This window comes from Carassius carassius, chromosome 19 (genome assembly GCF_963082965.1).
Source record: "Carassius carassius chromosome 19, fCarCar2.1, whole genome shotgun sequence".
Lineage (NCBI taxonomy): Eukaryota > Metazoa > Chordata > Actinopteri > Cypriniformes > Cyprinidae > Carassius > Carassius carassius.
Genome location: NC_081773.1, coordinates 13639836 through 13660472, shown reverse-complemented (window position 1 = coordinate 13660472; position 20637 = coordinate 13639836). Strand labels below are relative to the sequence as shown.

The 20637-nt window shown below is 38.4% G+C and overlaps 1 protein-coding gene across 3 annotated transcripts in view; it reads left to right on the top strand.

Moving 5' to 3' along the window:
- Nucleotides 1-375: 375 nt before the first annotated feature.
- Nucleotides 376-20637, top strand: part of plekhm3 (pleckstrin homology domain containing, family M, member 3) — a 49485-nt gene continuing 29223 nt past the window's right edge. For 2 of the 3 annotated variants that reach the window (XM_059499914.1, XM_059499915.1), the window contains exons 1-3: nucleotides 376-422; nucleotides 4564-5439; nucleotides 15331-16266. In XM_059499914.1, coding sequence (XP_059355897.1) covers nucleotides 4986-5439; nucleotides 15331-16266 — 1390 coding nt within the window. In that variant the 5' untranslated portion in view covers nucleotides 376-422; nucleotides 4564-4985. The remainder of the gene's footprint in view (nucleotides 423-4563; nucleotides 5440-15330; nucleotides 16267-20637) is intronic. The other variant, XM_059499913.1, reaches the window with a different exon arrangement.

The window sequence follows — 20637 nt, the reverse complement described above, 5'->3', positions numbered from 1 at the left end:
ATGATGTTGATGGGTAATATGACCACTGTTGTTATGACTTTTAATACCCATCATTTTATAATCATTATTTTAAGAAGGAGACAAATAAAATATATTGCGTCACTTGAGCAGCCTAAATAAAAAAATAAATAAAACCCTTAAGAAAAGTACTGTGGTGGCAGCACCTTGATGCTGGGCTGGGGTGTCATATAACACCATTGATACTGAAATATTATGTACATTAATTTAAGTGGTAGTCCACGACACATTAAACAATATCAAGATACGGAATATTTGGAATATATAATTTTAATCATGACATAAAATGAATTTAGAATTTGATATAAAAAAAGTAGTCGGAACCACTTATCGCAGGATGTTGTTTCACCCGGTGCGCATTTCCGCTGACGGAACTGAATGTGACAGATTGTAAACAGATGCGGGTGAGTCATTTTTACGTACAAATAACATATTATTCGCTCTTTGCATGCGTTGACCCTTTTTATAGTGATTCTCCGATTATCAGTGATACATATACATGTTACATTCGCTGCGAGGTAAACACAATCAGATGACACAAATGTCATTGGCAGATGATGTAGCGGACTAGCATCACGATGAAGTCATCGGCTGAATTCATAGAAGCAGCGACTTGTAGATAAAAATACAATCTCTGTCAGAAGAGGGGCAAACCTAGATATTAGAGTTTGTTCATCGTCTTTTTACTTCTGTTCTCGTTGATGTTGTATCTTGTTTGTGTGTGTCAGCTGCACTTGGGTGAACTGCCAGTCCGCATTAACTTACACTAATATTATTCAGGATTCTTCTCGATTTAAACGTTATCTGTAGTTTTTATTCAGTGAAGAACGCCTGGTGTTAACAGTCAGCTTTAGATGGCAACGTTGTTATTATTCAGCAATTATACAGCTCAATTCATATTAATATACACTTTTCTTCTCATTTGATAGTCTTAGTGCAGTCAAATTGATAATATTACCTGAATGTCTTTCAAAACCCAACTTAGCAAGCCAAAAGCAAAAGTAGCAAAGAACCAAAAATCTGTCTGGTGACCGTAGTGAAGAAAAAACAAGACTTTTGCCTTACAACATCTTGCAAATAGCAAGTACTATGTTTATTTTATTCTATCTTTTTTTTCTTGGAGATTTACCATTGATTGTATTCTTTGAAGATAGTTGTATTATTTCTTTTATTGTAACAGGTCAAAAGATAAGCAGTGTTGGTTACTGACAAGGTGACTGGTTTCCTCTCAGTCAGATCTATGATAATATGATTCCATGTTCCGGGATGATGATGACACATACTTTTTTTGCTCATCACAGAATAACCCTTATTCTTTGTAGCAGCAACTTGAATATATTGTATAAAATGGCATTGAAGAGTGTGTACATCTACAGTATTCTGCTGTTTTCACTTTAGGATTCTCACACACTACTTGCAGGCTGTAACTTTGCTTTGTCACTGCCTCAGTGTGGAGATTGATATTTGCTGTGAGATGGCTAAAAATAAATAGAAAGGTAGAGAAGGGCCTCCAGACCTCTGTCTGAAAAAATTGTTTAAGCAGAGGTGTGAGCATCACCGGCTCAGGTTTTTTACTGTAGCTGAACTAATTCTTAAGGCTGGCTGTTGCTCTCTAGACTTCTGTCCAAAAACGTTTTGCTTTGACTGTTTTAAATGGATAGTTCACCCAAAAATGAAGAATCTGTTGTCATTTACTTTGGTGCCCATTGATTTCCATTGTATGGACAAAAAAAAAAGAAAAACACTGCGACTTAACTCAAGATTTCTTCTTATTTGCTTCACAGAAGTTATACAGATTTGGAAAAACATAATGGTGTGTAAATGTATATTTTTGGAGAACTATTTCTTTAAGTATTGATATTAAAAAAAATTCAGTGAAATTTCGAAAGCAGTTTTAATGACTCAATGGAAAACAGCTGTCTGTTGGTCTCGCTTTCTCTATTTTTCCCCATGGGACTGGAGAGTCTCTGATCTAAGATGATGTAATGGTCTTTTAATAATTGATGGTATAAAGAAAGTGAAAGACCCTGAGCTGGAGTGCAGAGGAAATCAATGTTAGTGTGGGAGGAGGTAGACACGAGTAAGATGAGAAGAGGCTGCAAGATCATGTGAAACGAAAACAGAAAGAAGCTGTGCTCAGGTTTAGCGAGGCAGGGAACCCCACCCCAAGCTGGAAACTTCCAGCGATGATGTTGGTTTGTCTGCGTAGCGAAGCTCTGAGGCGTAAGGTAGGCAGCTGAGTGGATTCCACAACCACCATGGTAGTTGCAAGAAATTAACGGTGCCTTTCTATGAGTGTTAACACAGGTCAAGGTAAGTTCAGTTCAACTTCTGAATATGTAGCTCTGTTCCAAAAGATAGTGAGCTGCCTACCTCTGCTGCATTTAATGGCATTGTTTCTGAAGCCATACCAATAGGAAGCATCATTATGGGCCATTCACTCAGAACATGTTTTTGTGTAAGATGCAGTGGAATGGAAAAGAACAAATGCTCCCAATACTTGAGCTTTATACAGAATTTTATTTGCAAGAAAATGTTTCAAAATGGCCAGATGTGATGCAACAGAGAAAGTTGTCTGTCTAGTGCATGTTTGCATAGAAAATGCTAATGGGACCTCATCTGAAATCCAATATGTAGGTACAACATTTGATAAGAATCGAACTTTGCAACCATTAAAGAAGTATTTTTTTATTGTTAAATATGTGTAGTATGAACATAATCTAGATGTACTACTTTTTATCATGTTGTCACTGTTACGTAACCTACCTGTGTCACTTCCCTGCCTGGCCTCTGCATTTGAATTCTCAGCAGAAGTAGTAGGTCTTTCTGAGATTTTTGATATAAGTATTGTGAATTTATACATAATTGTGTGGTGCACAAAACCAGTCATTTAAGATCTTCTGTTTCATTTAGGATGCCACCTTAGAAGAAGGAAATTGTCTATATAGGTGGTAGACAGCAAGGAAACTAAAGCTAAACCTTTTTTTTTTTTAATTGTTTGCTTTTATTGTTTTTTTTTTTGTTTTTTTTTTTTTGAGGGGTGGGGTTTTGACTGTTGTACAATTCCTGTTGTCATACTTTTTGCTCAAAGGCTCCTCATACTATTCAATTCAATTCAAGTTTATTTGTATATAGCGCTTTTTACAATACAAATCGTTACAAAGCAACTTTACAGAAAATTATGTTTCTACAATATTTAGTAGTAGCTTATAAGTGGTGACTGTCAGTTTGTGCACGTATGACAGGATTTGTAGAAAAATTAATACAAGACGTAGTCAGCCAGATGATGAACATTATTAATATTATTAATAATCAATAATTATTATATGATGCAGTCACACATGTAGCAATATTTGTTAGTTCTGTTGTTGATTCAAGGTTAGCATCATCTGAGGTCCTCTGAGGGTCAGCATCATCTCTCCTCAGGTGTTCTGGATCCAGACTGGAGCTTGTGTAAATCCTAGTTACCACGGGATGTAAATCCCATGGCAAAACATAGAAACAAAATAGAGACATCATTAGCATAGCTGCTGTTCCAACAAAGTAAAATTTATTAGTTTAACCCAAGCTAAAGAAAAAGAATGCACATTTGATCAGATACAGCTATACTCACAATTTAAGATACATTATTCAAATGCTTGGCGAAAGAGATGCGTTTTTAATTTAGATTTAAACAGAGAGAGTGTGTCTGAACCCCGAACATTATCAGGAAGGCTATTCCAGAGTTTGGGAGCCAAATGTGCGCAAGCTCTACCTCCTTTAGTTGACTTTGCTATCTTAGGAACTACCAAAAGTCCAGCGTTTTGTGACCTTAGGGAGCGTGATGGATTGTAGCGTGGTATAAGGCTAGTTAGGTACGCAGGAGCTAAACCATTTAGGGCCTTATAGGCAAGTAATGATAATTTGTAACTGATACGGAACTTAATAGGTAGCCAGTGCAGAGACTGTAAAATTGGGGTAATATGATCATATTTTCTTGACCTGGTAAGGACTCTAGTGCTGCTGCATGCTGCTGCATTTTGGACTACCTGTAGCTTGTTTATTGACGAAGCAAGACAACCACCTAGAAGTGCATTACAATAGTCCAGTCATGAATGCATGAACTAGCTTTTCTGCATCAGAAACAGACAACATGTTTCGTAGCTTGGCAATGTTTCTAAGATGGAAGAATGCAGTTTTTGTAACAAGGGAAATATGATTTTCAAAAGACAAGTTGCTGTCTAACATAACACCCAGATTTCTGACTGTAGAGGAAGTAACAGTTCATCTGTCTAGTTGCAGATTGTAATCTACAAGATTCTGTGTTGTGTTTTTTGGTCCAATAATTAATATCTCTGTCTTATCCGAATTTAATTGGAGAAAATTATTGGTCATCCAATCTTTTACATTTTTAACACACTCTGTTAGCTTAGATAATTTAGAGGTTTCATCTGGTCTCGTTGAAATATATAGCTGAGTATCATAATCATACTAGAGCATAAGCTGTCCATAGAGTGGTATTTGCTGACCGTCATGTACTTTCCTGTCTTGTTTGTCTAAATTCAGGATGTCGGGCCCTGGGGAAGGACGTCCTGGTGCCACATTGCATTTATCACTCACTGAATTACTGCCTTACAGACTGCAGTGATTTAATTGAGGGACTCATCTGAATGAGGCAACACCTGTTCTAGACAGCACTGTTTGCACTCACCTTTCCCAGTGCTGATACTGATAGCTGGCACAGCGGCCAGTTCTCATTAGGTTCTTGATTAACAACATTGGCTCATAAAGTGACAGTCCTGGAAGGGGTTCAGGCCTTTGTGGACCATCTGTTTTGCTACACTTCCTTTTGGGTTCAGACAGCAGATGTTCAGCCTGCGGTGCCCTCGGGCCTTACGATCCTGCTGTGTCTTCCCTCACACATGTAAGGAAACCGTCTGTTTGCTCCACCCCTCCGCTTACTCTGTGACGCCGAAATTGTCAAGGTGATGGAGGGTCTGGAGGTTGAGGACATAAGCCCCGCCCTCGAGGCCACTGAGGACTACTTGCACTGCCTCGATGACAATCAAGGAGATGGCCGGGTACATCAGCCCAAGCTTAAAGAGGCATCCACCTTGGACAAGTTGAACTCCAGTGGGGTGTGGGGACTACTGACAGGAAAGCAATCTGAAATATCACCCAAAAATATGGCCTGGGCGGAGCAGTCATCTTTCACTGTGCTAGGACTGCGACATGGAAAAAGGAACCGGGCCCGATCCACCAATGATTTGGCGGCTCATGCCAAAGAGACGAACTCCACCACCAATACATCCAGTGGCGGCTTCAAGCGTGGCCACAACCGCTCCCGTTCAGACGTCAACAACCGCACTTACACCGATAATGGCATGCCTGCCATTGACAAAAATACACTCAAGAACATGGCGTTGAATGACCACAGAGATGGTAAGAATTAACTAGTATTTATTGTCTTTATTCATCATTTATACATTTATTTTGAATTAATGTGTGGTGAGATCAAAGGTTAAATCAAATCTTATTCAAAACTAGGTGTTTCACTTACAAGATTCTGTCTACACTCAAAGTGAAAATGCTAAGTGATTCCACATAATCGCAGCCAATCAGAACTTTATTCAAATTTAATAGAGTTTAACAGTGCCATCCACTTTTTCAGCACCCTTTTTCAGCAGAAGTATTATTCTATTATTTTTCCAACAGGGATTTGAAAAAAAAATTAGCTAAAAAGGTACGAGGTGAAACACAGCATTGCAAACTTTAAAGCAAATGTTTCTGAAAATTAGAGTTTAAATGAGGAAAAGAACTACAATCCAGTTAAATATTGCAAATGACTTAATCAAATAAAAAAGTGGAAGTGAATAAAGAGATTCTTTGATAGTCGACAATGCATAATCATGGCTAATGTAGTTTTTTTTTTATCAAGAATTCCACTGTTAAACACATTATAAAAAAACTAAGTTGAAATAATCTGGGCTGATCTGGTTATACCATTGGTTAAAATACTCATAGCTCACAGTAGTGCTGCAAGTTATTGTTGGGACGAGAGGGGCTCGGCCGAAAGGGGCACTCTCTCACTTGTCACGTGTTGTGAATGACAAAACATGAAACAAAACCTCCCTGAAAAGACAATTTACTTGCTAAAATTCTAAAATAATTTCACTACTGTGTACACTTAAATAATAATAATAATAATAATAATAAAGTAATGTAGTGTGGTAGCTTTTATCTCCTCACACCTGTGATTTGTGTCTGCGTCTCTGTCAACACCGCTCACCTGCACTCTTTGCAGGAATCGCCTCCTTTTATGTCGAGGGGGTTCAATGAGTTTTGGCTTACTTATGGTTTGGCCTGTTTGTTTGTTTCTGTTTGTTTTCATCTGAAAGGCTCTATTCAGACAAGGTCATACCAGAACAAGAACAGTAGAGATCTAGTGCAATATTACGATTAACATGCTTGCTATGATTTAATACAGTACGTTTACCAATACAAACTGTCACATTGTTTGAAAGCTTTTTATATCCAGTGTAGTCTGGTTTAATTTTGTATTAACTCATTTTGAAAAGGCTGATTTATTTCTACATCCAGTAAATCAGCACTGATTTTGCAAAATGGCAGGTGATACCAATCCTCTTGGCTGTCCTTGCCTCTGTGTTAAAACTTAATGGGGTAAAATGTTAATTACAGAAATGTAATTCTGTAATGGAGCAACTGGAAAAGATCCACGCTCCAATGCCCACCATTTCTTGAGTGACTGAGATTGAATCCTGGGTGACATTAAGATATTGGCAACCCACCCAGTGTCTAATGCTGATAGATCTACTGATTAAGACTGGAGAAATCCCTACACCCCTCACTGCACAGGTCTCCGTCAGGGATGGAAATTAGCACTCGCCACCAGCCAAATGCGGGTGATTTTGTGTTGTAGCAGGTAAACTTGCTTCACCTACCGGCCACCGTGGCGGAACCGTATTTTCCGGACTATAAGTCGCACTTTTTTTCATAGTTTGGCTGGTCCTGCAACTTATAGTCAGGTGCGACTTATTTATAAAAATTAATTTGACATGAACCGAGAAAAATGAACCAAGATAAAACATTACCCTCTCCAGCCACGAGAGGGCGCTCTATGCTGCTTTGTGCTCCTGTAGTCTACACTGAGCAGCATAGAGCGCCCTCTCACGGCTGGAGACGGTAATGTTTTCTCTTGGTTCTTGGTTCTAAATAAATGCGTCTTATAGTCCAGTGCGACTTATATATAATTTTTTCCTCGTCATGACATATTTTTGGACTGATGCGACTTATACTCAGGTGCGACTTATAGTTCGAAAAATACGGTAAATAAAAATAGCATAATATCATCCGAAGCAACTCCGTGGAGAAAGGCGGTGTAAACCGGGCTCGCAACAGCGGCGTTGGTCCCAGTACAGTGTTTGCAGCTGAAGTTAGTGCCGCTGGCGGAGTGATATATTTGTTGGTTATTTACAGTACGTTTTATAGCATGCGCTCATGATATACAAGATCGCGTGAAGAGTTGAATTTGTTATCGCGCACAAGTTTCCGCATACTTTCACGTCTCTGTCAGACCCCGGTAAGTTCATTTTCCTCCAGCATTCTACAACATTTTAGATTATATGGACAGTTTGTGTTTATCTTATTGTTTTTAACGGCATAATAAGGAAACTAACAAACCGTATTATCGGTTGCGTGTCTAATAACTGCTGTCCGGGGGATGCATTTTATTTCCAGTCTTCAAGTACTTTTTCAGAAGTTAGTTCTGTGGCTAGTATGTCAACCTTCTACATTGCGAGTAAATCACTCTCATATGCTACCAAATCTTCCTTCTGGCTACTAAATTATGTCTAATATTAGCCAGTGGCTAATAAATTCTCTGATTTTACTCCCCAGTGTGTTAGTTGTAGGCTAAGTTTAGCACAGATTTTTCACTTGCGAACACTCTCTGACTCTCCGTCAGACGATCTGTGCCTTTTTTCCCCTCAATGGATCCGCAACACACCTGTGTTTAATGTACCGTGAACTCTAGTGTTAAGGCGCACAAATCACAGTCGCTTTCTGTCACATTCACATAGAGAAAGAGAGAGAGAGGGGGGAATATTATTTGTTGTATTTTCCTTTCAAAATAACGGCGTTCCTATGGAAGTCTTCAGCTTTTAAGAACAGCCAGGTTTTCCGGTAGTGAGTGGAGTTAAAGTGCAAACGGCAATCTCATTGGCTGGCGCTCACCTATCATCGTCCCAGTTTTGATTTCAGCAGGTCAGTTCAAGCAAACACACAAAACATGATAAATATTCATAAATCCAGCAGCTCATTAATCCTTAATAATCCTTAGTGTGTTTTATATTTTTTATTAGTAGGAATCATATTATTATTCATATCTTCTCAGGAGTTTTGTACGTTTATTTCCCCCCAATTTATTTATTTATTTATTTTTTTTACAGAAACACTGAATGACAGCTCTGCCGTGACGAGACGCATAAAAAAACGATGTATTAAAAACGCTGTGCGTTCGTTTGTCAATGGTGTAAAAGTTTCGAGCCGAGATTTCTTTCAGTGATACAGTGTTGAACAGGGGACTTTTCCCCACGTGTTCTAGGGCTGTCAAAATTGCTCAAAATTGACGTTCGAATATTCCCTCTAAAAAATACACGAATATTCGAACTATTTGAACATCTGGTTGCGCATGTTGTCAATGACGCGCATTACGTCAATAACAGGCAAAAATAATACAAAGAGACATAACTACTTGTATAGATAGTCTATTTAAGTTTAAACATATATGACAACGTATTACCTACACAAAAACAAGGAAATCAACTAATGGCCAAGACTGCAGACCTCACGTTCTCTGCGCATCATGGTTTAAAATGAACAAACATTTTTTTGTGCAAGCAATTTAAGGTCGCGACTGTTGTCCCGAATATAGCAGGCTTCATTCAGTGATTGAAACAAATATTATTAATATTAATTGAAGTTTTACAGCATATAGAACTGACATTGAATGCTCCGAGCGAGCTGTGCTGTGGTAAACATGGAACTTTTCCTTGACATGAAACGATAAATAATCAAACCTCGGATCCATTGCTTGACAGAACTCCCCGAAGCCTGCCCCATCCGCGATACTGATCGGTCTCATGTCCTTACAAATGAACGAAATTATTTTATCCGTTATGACCTCTTGTAATGTTGCAGACAAAGAGCTTGTGGCAGGCGATGCAAAGTAACGTTAAGTGTCAAGACGTGACTGTTTAGCTGGAGTTCCACACATTATGCCATGCTCATTTGGGTGCACATTTTTGAGATGTGACCTCATGTTGCTAGTTGTCGAATGGTATGCTAACTGTATCTTAAATAGCTTGCATACAACAATCTCGCGGGTCAACAATTTTACCTCATTTTCTCTGCTGCGGTCGAGTTGGGCTCTGCACTTGCTGTCATCTTCCATGAAGACGCGTCAACTTTCAGCAGTGATGCTGTGCCAGACAGTGCGACTCCTGTGAGGCTGTGACCTGTCCCTGAACCCTCAGGCGCGCTAGCGCACCCACTCGCAAAGCAGACAGCCACGCCTCTACTACCGCGGGCCTTTTTTTCCACATTTTTTTTAAATTAATTTTCACCTTCGAAATTCGTTTTTTTTTTTACTATTCGAATACATATTCGAATTTAGAATATTCGTTGACAGCCCTAACGTGTTCCCTCAACCATAAAAAAAAAGAAAAAAAGAATGAGCTACTTCAGCAAGAGTCAGCTGTTTCAAAACCTAGTAAGTTGCCTAGATAGGCAGCATTTTTGAGCATCACATGCAGTTACACATTGTTGGTTAAAAACAAGAAAGTGGCTGGTACAAACATTGTGGCTGGTAGATTTTGAAATCCACCAGCCACAGTGGCCGGTGGACAAAAAAAAGTTAATTTCCATCCCTGGTCTCCATGTTTGTGTTATGCTTGACTTGGCTCTGTAGTTCATCAAGCGTCAATTTTAATATAGTCTGCTTTGTTTTATGCTTATTATTTGATATCTACATTTTTAACTCAATGTATTCACACCAGGAAAATTTGCTAGTTCACTTATTTTGGGTTGAGACCAAATACAAGTTTTTGTTGTTGTTGTTTGTTTTTTTTTGTTTTGTTTTTTGGTGTGGTTCGCTTTCACATTGTCCTTTTTTGCAATCATTCTTGTCCTTTGTGAATCAGAAGTCATAAACAAAACCACACGTGTGCTAAGATCATTGATTCATTGGTTCATCCATTCAGCCGTACCAGAGTTTGTTAGGAACCGTCTCTTCAGCTAGGTCACAGTATGGTTGTTTGGTCTACACCCGACAGGGTTGCAAGGTCCCAGAAAAATTTCCAGCCCAAAGCTTACTCAAAACCCGCCCCAAAAGGAATGAAAACTAGCCCAATTTTTGCCCTGTACAATCATAGCTGACAGCAGCTTTATTTCATTAATGCCCTTTAAAATAAACATTTTGATAAAAACAATTTTAATCTTAGCAAGATATATGAAATTATTTTATCTGTATTTTCTTTTTTCTTTTACCCTTTCTTTCATTTAAATTTTCAGCACTTTGTCATAATAAAACGTAAATTGAAATTCTAAAAAGTGCTGGGTTAAATTAGGGGTGCACGATAAATATTGGCCGATCATTAATGCGGATTTCATCAGTAAAGCCGGTTCTCTAATCAGCGGTAAATTCCATCAGGTGTGTGATTTCACATAGAGCAGGTCTTACTACACAGAGCCGTTGTTAACTAACAAGCTGCGCAAATTCACGTTCATTATCAGCGTTTATTTGCGCTGCTTGTCAGTTAACAACGGCTCCATGTAGTAACAGCTGCTCTATGTGAAATCACGCACCTGAGGGAATTTACCGCTGGTTAGATAACCGGCTTTACTGACGATATGCACATTAATTATCGGACGATATTTATCGGCCACCCCTAGGTTAAATACTTCCCAGTGCAGGGTGAAATATAGACAAACCCAGCAATTGGGTTGTTTTGTCCCATCAGTTGGGTTAAATGTTTAACAGAAACTTCTGGGTAGTAACCCAACCACTAGGTCAAAACAAACCCGTTGCTGGATTTGTACATACTTAACTAGTCATTTATCAGAATATATAATTTATTTTGGAAAGAATTGCTTTGAAAATGTAGTAAACACTCACAGACTAATTATTATTATTATTATTATTATTACACTCAAAAAATTATGGGTTGAAAACAACGCAATCACTGGGTTTGTCTATATTTTACTCAGTGCTGGGTTGTATTTAACCCATAATTTTAAGTGTAGTAGTAGTATTTTCTTTTATTTTTCATAAAATCACTTTATTATTTTTTTATAGATTCAGTTTTTTCCGTTTTATTTATTTTGTGTTGTACCATTTATTTTGTACGATTTATAAAAATGTATCATGAAAAATCCTGTCTAAAAACTTGAAAAAATGTAATCAATATTTTAAATATGATATCATATATAACAATTATTTTCTGACAGATATATATATATATATATATACAGTACAGACCAAAGGTTTGGACACACCGTCTCATTCAAAGAGTTTTCTTTATTTTCATGACTATGAAAATTGTAGAGTCACACTGAAGGCATCAAGGGCTATTTGACCAAGAAGGAGAGTGATGGGGTGCTGCGCCAGATGACCTGGCCTCCACAGTCACCGGACCTGAACCCAATCGAGATGGTTTAGGGGTGAGCTGGACCGCAGACAGAAGGCAAAAGGGCCAACAAGTGCTAAGCATCTCTCGGGGAACTCCTTCAAGACTGTTGGAAGACCATTTCAGGTGACTACCTCTTAAAGCTCATCAAGAGAATGCCAAGAGTGTGCAAAGCAGTAATCAAAGCAAAAGGTGGCTACTTTGAAGAACCTACAATATGACATATTTTCAGTTGTTTCACACTTTCTTATGTATATAATTCCATATATAATTCCACATGTGTTAATTCATAGTTTTGATGCCTTCAGTGTGAATCTACAATTTTCATAGTCATGAAAATAAAGAAAACTCTTTGAATGAGAAGGTGTGTCCAAACTTTTGGTCTGTACTGTATATATATATATATATATATAGCATTTTTATTTTTGTCAAATAATATGATGCACAACAAAACTGTATGATTGATATGAAAACACGGATGAAAAACATTTGGGTTGAATGATATTCCGTACAAATAATAGTATAGAATTAGCCTATTATTTTGAGACATACATTTTACTATATCATAATCAGTAATATATTCCTGTTAAAATGTATTCGGATTTGTCGTAAAGTTTTTCAAATAATACATTGAAAAGCTCTCTCGGAGATGTTATGGAGATAAAGTTCATAAAGTGTAATGCAAATGCAGTGTTTGAGTTAGTTTAAAAGCTTAGTTTTGTCTACTACACAGAGACTCTCAAAACATGCAGAATTATAAGCGACATGCTTTGACTGGCTGTTGTGTTCATTTCTGCCGTGTAAAAACCTTAACATCTAATTCTCTCTGAGTGAAAATCACGTACTAGTTTGTGATATGACATCTGCCTCTCCGTTCTCAAGTGTCCAGGTATATTTTCCAAGTATAATACGCATTAGTAAAAGGATCTATTTAAATTTTTATTTGTCAATAGATGCACTTTGTGTGGCCGTGGTACATTATAAAAGTAGGCCAAAAAAACCCGCAACCTGCATTTTTAAAATAACTCAATTGTGCGGGAAAACCATGACCCTGGCAACACTGGCACCTGAGTGCAATTGCTGTATACCGAGCTCTAAATCTTAGGGTCAGTAAGAATATTATTATTAGTAGTAGTAGTATTTTTTTTCAGCAAGGTAGCAGTAAATACATAATGTTACAATAGATCACAATTAATCAAGCAATCCTGACAAAAAAAAAAGTATAACATGGTCTACACAAATATATTAAACAGCCCATCAGTTGATGATAATAGGAAATGTTTCTTGAACAAATCAATATATTAGAATGATTTCATGTATTCTGGCCTTAGATTAGGAATATTATTACCATACAAAAGTCAGTGGTTGTCAGATTTATATTTATTTCATTGTGGTCTCTGACACTCAGTACAATAAAACTTTCTAATTGTCTTTAATTGAAGTGCAAAGTGGGTAGAAATTATACTCCGCTTTCAGCTGTATTCATGATGTCATGTTATGATGTGACTCTTCCCTGAGTGCTGCTTTCTGTGTTTGATTATAGAGGGTTTAAATTTGTGCCTACTCATTTGCATGTTTATTGAACCTTACGCAATACAATTTTATTGTTAGTTGAATATAGTTATACTGGTCTTACTCACCCAAAACTCTTGACTGGTAGCGTATATTTAGAACTCGTTTGATTATGTTTTATATAAATAAATCCCATAAAACCTTACTAGTTTGGCCTTTAAAATTGTCCAGATTAAAATTTCACTCAACTCAATTCTAGCCCACTGTGTGTATCTGTCTGTTTGTTTCCTTTTGAGTCATCACTGATTCCCTCATGCACATCCATGAGTGGTAGCACCACTAATACTGGTGTGTCTGTCTCAAATGGGTATTTTAGTCTTAGAATGGTTCAGGCTCTGCAGGCAGACTGGCCTTCCACCAGCTCTCTAATTGGGTCATGTCAGCACGCCTCACGTCCTCTCTGCCGTGAAATTAGTAGTGACTCGTTCCATTGCTGCAAGCTATGCACCTTTGAAGACCTTCGAGTGCAAGGAGCCCCCCAGACATCCACAATGACGCTCCAGAGTGGCAAAGCAGTTCATCTGTAGTAGCTTTTGCTTGCTACCCAAATTAACCCAACCCTCAGAGCTCACAGCTTATCAGCACAAGAGGGAGGGACTGTCCGTTATAAGTTACAGATGTATAGGAAGGTGCAGGCTTGACTGTTACATTAGAGATAAGTCTTAAAGAAAACAATACAGAGGCATTTGCTTTTAATTTACCCTCTTCCAGGCCTCTGTCTGTTTCTTTGGGTCTGGCCAGGCCCAGATGGCCGGGGCACCCAGCAGGTTCCCGAGCGCTGAGAGGAAAATGGGCAGTTTCCAGCTAAGGAAGTGTAGGGATGAGGGGTGTTGTGGACCAAGAGAGGAAAGGAGATAAAGGAGGGAGTATGTTCAAGAAATGGACAGGGAAAGGAAGGACTGAAAAGGAGTGCCAAAGATTAGGGGTCACTCTTTGCCATTTTGTTTGCACAGCAGCCTGACGCACAATACTGTTTCTTCCTGCTTTGAGGTGGCTGGATAGACTGCTATCACACAGCACAATAGCGTCCATCAAAGATGATGTGAACATCTCACACACAGGGCTCCAGACTAACATGTTGCCAGCAAGTTCTGCAAAAGGAGGTAGTAGTAACGGGGTTATGGTCATTATAAAATTTAAATGTATAATTAATTGATAGGTAGCAATATGTGGACAGAAAATCTAATTACTAAGGTTTTTCTCATGCATACATTTAACTTTATAATTATTTCACACAATGTCTGCTAATTGTTTTAATGTTTTATATATATATATATATATATAAGCTGAAGTCCACTGAAAAATGAATCCTTAAAATAATAATTTTTTGTTGTTCAACAATTCTTATTTATTTTGGGCAATTTTGCCTTTATGTTGGTAGAATGATAAAATAAGAAGAAAAAGAATAACCCTTTTCCTAAGTCCTGAGAAATGTAATCCTCAAAAAAATCTATTTTTTATAGTGGTTCTCATTTAGTTTTTTATTTTTGCTGATCTTTGTTGGTAAATTGTCTCAAATTATATATTTATTTAAAGTCATCTAAGGATCCTGAAAGCAATTCTTAAAATCATCAAAACAACCAGTTTTTTTTTCTTTCCTGTAATGCTTCTCATTTTTTTGTGTGCTTTTTTTGTTGGTGAATTGGCTAATCAAAAATAATTGTATTTTATTTTACTTTATTTTTATTTATTTAATGTTTTTTTTTTTTTTTTTTTTGCTAGAGACCTCTGAGAAATATAATCCAAAGAGAGCAGTGGTTAGTTCATTTTTGGCATTTCCTCCAGCATAAAAGGAAAATCTAATCATTTCGTTTAGTCTGATCACAAATTAAATTGTTTGTATTGTATGATTTGCCAAGAAGTACTTGATCCACAATAATTTCTTCCAATTTTCCTGTGCAATTACAGCTCTTGTTTTTGCCATTAACTTGACATGGTGTAGCCAAAGGCCCCTAGAAATCATATTTACAGTTATTTAATAAACTTTTTTATTAGATATTATTAGTCTGTAGTTTGTTATTGCCATTAAAGGTGCTCTTTCTGACTTTTTTTCTAGCTCATAAGGAGAGCAGCCCTAGTCTGGTGAAGCAGGGAACGCTGGAGCACAGAGAGGGCCCATGGGGCCGTTGGACCACCTGTCATGTGGAGCTTACACCCTGTGAGCTGCGTCTCTACAGCCTGGACAGCAGCGGCAACCAGCAGCTATGTGCCGCCCTCTCACTGTCCCATTGCCAAGGGGTGAGCGCACCGCAGCCGCAGGATGGACGTGTACTCCAGGCCGTCTTCTTTAACAGCACTCGTGTGCAGTTACGCGCACCCTGCCAGTGGGAGGCACTGGAGTGGCGTAGACTCCTATGGGAACGTGTCTTGGCTGCCCGTCCAGCCAGTCGCAAAAGGGAGCCGACCCGTGCCATCTCCCCTACCCCTCACGAACCCGATCCAGATGCGGCCACGGTGCCAGCCCCTCGACCCCTGGTACGTCCCACGGCCCTACCACTGTTCACCCAGCAATGTGCTGATGTTCTTAAGGCCGGTCTTCTGCACCAACTCACCGACCTCAATAACTGGAGGGCCTTCACGTTTGTACTGAGCCGCACTGAGCTGCAGGCCTTCCCGACTGAGGGAAGAGGCCCAGTGTCGGAGCCGTTGTTGAGATACCCTCTGGCCTCCTGTCTGGCTGTGCAGCGGGATGATGAAGACGGAGACACCATCTCCCGCTTCCAGGCGGTCTTCCCCGATGATGTGCTGCGCTTGCGGGCAGAGACCGAGTCCAAGGCCCAGGACTGGGTGGAGACCTTGCGCACTGCAGTGACGGCTCAGCACCCACATTGGGAGAATAACCAAGTGGCGATAAGGAGTAAGCCAGGCAGGGAGCGACGGCACAGGGAGGCCCAGAGAGCTAAACGACAGTCCGTCACCACTAGCTTTCTCAGCATCCTCACCTGTCTGGCTGTAGAGAAGGGTCTTACTGCTCAGAGCTTCCGATGTGCAGGTGACCACTTTTTACAATGCACCTCCACATTTCCTAATATTGTAACAGCTTTTTTAGAATTGGGTTCCTCATCAGTAAAATTATCAGTGAAACTCACTAAAATTCAGTTGGCTGATTACTAATTGATAAACAGATTATTGTCATATTTCTTGAATATTAGTTATTTAGCATTAAATATTGTATTTTCAATCTGCTAATTTATCTACAGTTTTTTTACTAGAATATTTATTATTCTTATATTTTTATACTGTATTAAAATTGTGAAACTTTGTTTTGTATTCATTGATTTATCAATTCCTCAGAAGAATATCACATCTGGTCCCTTTAATAAGTTCAGTCCCTCCAGGATTTTGTGATCGTTGAATTTATCGCAAAATCAAGCAAACTCCGCAATTTTCGCAAAAGATCGCAAATTCTCATAATTGCCACAATTTTTTTTTGCATAATTTGGGCTTAGAAGCGTCCCGTGACATCATCACAGTGCGCATTCAGTCAAAGAAAGGCCTTGCGTTCTCATTAGGACTGATTTACAAGAGCTACATTGGATAAACAAACTGAAAGCGGAACAAATCCGCGCTACTAGTTCGGGCTGCGCATACAGTTTATCTGCTCGAACCGGAGCCGCAACACCATTATACACAGCGCTGGGAGATACAGTGAAGACAGCAGTCCAATTCACCACAGAATCAACATCTCTGTGAAATATTGTGAGAAGCATTCAAATTCTGCAATTTAATTCTGTTAAAGAACAAACTCCACTGATGTGGAAATTTTTCAATAAACACAAAATCTCCACCATTCACCATGGATTTAACAGTAAACTACAGGGACAGCTTGTGGCAGAAATGGTCTAATGTTTTAGTTTTTGATTTTAAATGCTTCACACAACTTTGCACAGCACTTCAATGCTTTAAGTATTACCGAATTTGAAAGTTATTTATAATGTGACGATATTTGTTCATCCTTAATAGGTTTCCCCCATGTATAAAACTAAAAGTTTTTTTTAATGTAGGAAAGCAAACACTTATTAAAAAAAAAAAAGATATTAAATGACCAGTAGTAGATGGCTGCAGAGAAGTACTTATAGGCCATTTCGATTCCCTAATATAGCCTATATATTTTTGTGTTAATTAAATTATATTTAGACATTATGAATGTAATATAGTAATAAAAGTAAATTTTATCAGATGTAATATATATATTTATTACATCAGTAAGACGTCTGCTAAAGCTCTGAGAATCATCTGCTGTATACTCTGAAAATGTCTCAGAAGCAGTTTTACATGCATTCTAATAAATGTCTATTTGACATCTGACAGGAAACATCTTAGAGACGTACTGCAGATGAACAAACACTCTTAAAAATATATCTTGCATATGTAATTGCAGACATTAGATGTCTCTGAGATGTACATGTGTGATTAGGGTGAGTGCTTTACTGTCAGTTTCTGGAGACACCTTCTGTAGAACTTAATTGCACTAGTGCTGTTGTCCTCAAACCTTAGTTTGGAGACCTACATTGGTTCTCAAAGTCAGAAAAGTCAACAGTGTTAGAAGAATGTTGTCTGTGATATATTTTCACAGCAAAACAATATAAAAAATTTCATTGCAAATTTTGAAAAAAGCCACAGCAAAATAAGTCATTTTGATCGCAAAAAAAAAAAAAAAATCTTGAAATCCTGGAGGGACTGAATAAGTGCTCTATTTATTCATGAGATTAGAAAGCTCCTGCTCAATGAAATCCAGTGAGCACAAGACACATTTGAGATGCATATTTATATCAGGGTTAAGCACCACTTGTGGTTAGATCATTCATAACAAATGTATAAAAAGGTCTAAAATCTTTGCTAATAAATTTTCTATTGTAATTTTAGAATGCAGCAATTTTTCTCTCTGATCTGGATTTTTGACTCCTTAAATTTGATCTTTGTCATTCGAAAAGGCCATGCTTGTTTGAACTTCAGACTTCTTCCATGAGTCAAATGAATCAACAAGCTCGCTCAAACCCCAAAGAAATAAATGTTCCACTCACTAAATAATTGTTTAAATTCAAATGTCACATTTTTCAACACATTCCACATGATCTGATCGCCCAAACAAGCAGGCAACCATTATACAAAGACAACCCTCAACGTATGTCTGTAATTTGCCATCTGTCATCTCTCCAATCCAAATACAGTTTATTTATTTTTATGTTGATGTCTTTGGCTTTGCAGTGGTGGCCTGGTGGATATCTGAGCCCTTATAGTTATGTGAGTTTAAATCTATCACTTTCTTTCTCTGGTGTGAAATTTCCACCCTCTAAGTGGATATGAATGAAACGCTTTCCTGCCAGGTTGTAACAACCAGCTTTTTAATGCAGGACATTTGAAAGCCTCACCGAACAAGGACAGCAGGCACCTGACGATAATTGGCCCATATAAAGTGGTAAAAATCTCCTTTTAGAATCAAAGGCTCCCTGGATGCTGCGATCTGTTCGGAAGCTAATTGTTTGATTCGGGGCCACGAAAGAGATTTTTTTGAATGGGACGTGTCGGCCTAAAAAGAAAAGAACAGCTGGGTACATCCCTGCGCTCGGAACTCCCTCTCTCTCTTTCTCTCTCTCACCATAGTTTTTTTTTTTTCACCTAAAGAACGTACACTTTTATGAATCTTTCTTTTTATTTTTTCCCCCCAAACAGGTTCTCACACGTTATTTTTCTTTTCTGTGTTGATCAGTTCTGTATTGCATTTGACATTTTGAATTGGGTATTTGTTTGAGTACATTTTTACAGATTTTAAAGATGTAAATAGTGTGTGCTTATAAGGTAGAACTAGATATTTAATATTCTTTATTTTTTCTTTTCTTTTAAATTAGTATATTAGTAATATCTCTCTCAGACCCTAACCCACATTCAAAATGTCACATAAAATTGGGCCAATCATAACATGTTGGGGACATACACCTTAAACATGCTACTGATAACACGTAATATATTGAAGAAATGTGCCTGAGACTCCTGTGTTCTAATGTCTGTTTTATTCTATAGTTGATGCTAAAATTGAAAATTTTTTGTGTGTATGTGCAATAAGAGGACTTTTTCTCATGTGGGAGAGATCTCATCCAATTGCAGGGTAGATGGAAAGGACAACGGGTCCAGTCTGGGCTCAGTGGGCTGATGGTTAAAGGTGGTAGTGGCTCCTCAGTATGAAGAGTTTTGTCTCATTACAGTTGCAGTCTTTTATTATGTCCTGTTTTGTTCTCTGTCATTTGTTCACTTTGCAATACCTCTTGGCCCCAGTTTTTCTGCATCTACAAAAGGTTTTGTCAGCAAACCCAAATCCTATGTGGCTGTTACTGAAAGGGGTTGTGATGCATTCACATTGCTTAAAGATGACCTGGAGATGCTAAGGAAGGGAAGAAAAGCTATTGGAGTGTGATAGAAAAAGAAGGAACATTAGTCCCTGCCTTAATTTGAATATGCATATTTCAAAATTAAACCATCTGTTGTTTCTATTAAGAATTTGATTCTTCCTTGTCCCAATGTACGTGTTAGATGTCTAATGAGGTAGCATTTTGCCAGTGTTCCTTCTCTTTTTTCTGCAGATCAAAAATGAAAGTTCTGTCATCATTTACTCACCTTCAAGTTGTTTAAAACCTGTGTGAGTGTCCTTGTTCTGATGAACATACAATTTGTTCAATATTTACATTTTGGTTGGGTTGGTTTTAATTGGATCACAGTTGTCCAGTTCCCTCTAGATCATCTCTCATCAAAACACTGCTGATCAGCACTTAATGACCAAACTTTATTCAAATCATTACAGAATAACAGACCTTTGTTTAACCATCCTCTTTCCTCCTCTGTCAAGTGCACACACACGCACAAATACACCCTTTTTCTCAAGCCAAATCACATAGTTTGCTTGAACCCAGCTTGGGCTTTTTTTCCACACACTTCTACTGAAGTACCCTGTGGAGCATACAAGGACAGCAGATCAAATGGGAAGATCCAGCTCTAGGTGGGAAAAGAGGGAGTGTAGGGTCAGGTGGAGAGAATGGGGTCCAAGGGGACTGCTGTTTACATCAAAAAGATGGGCAGTGCATCTGTCTCAAGCAAACACATGTGTGAACACACTTACGCACGCACAACCTTATGCCATCTTTTTTTTTTGAAGTGGATGTCAGCTTGAATAGGGGACATCAAAGCTGGGGCTTTGTCGTCTTTTACGCTTATGGAGCCACAAAGCCCCACCCTGGGGTTCTTGTCCTGTTGAACTCGGCGGGCTGCTTGAAAGTGGAGCGAGTCGTAGCCTTTGCAGCAAGAAAACTGAAGGACCGAACACCTCCTCAGGAACCATAACGTCTATTCTGCTAGAAAACCATTGTGCAAG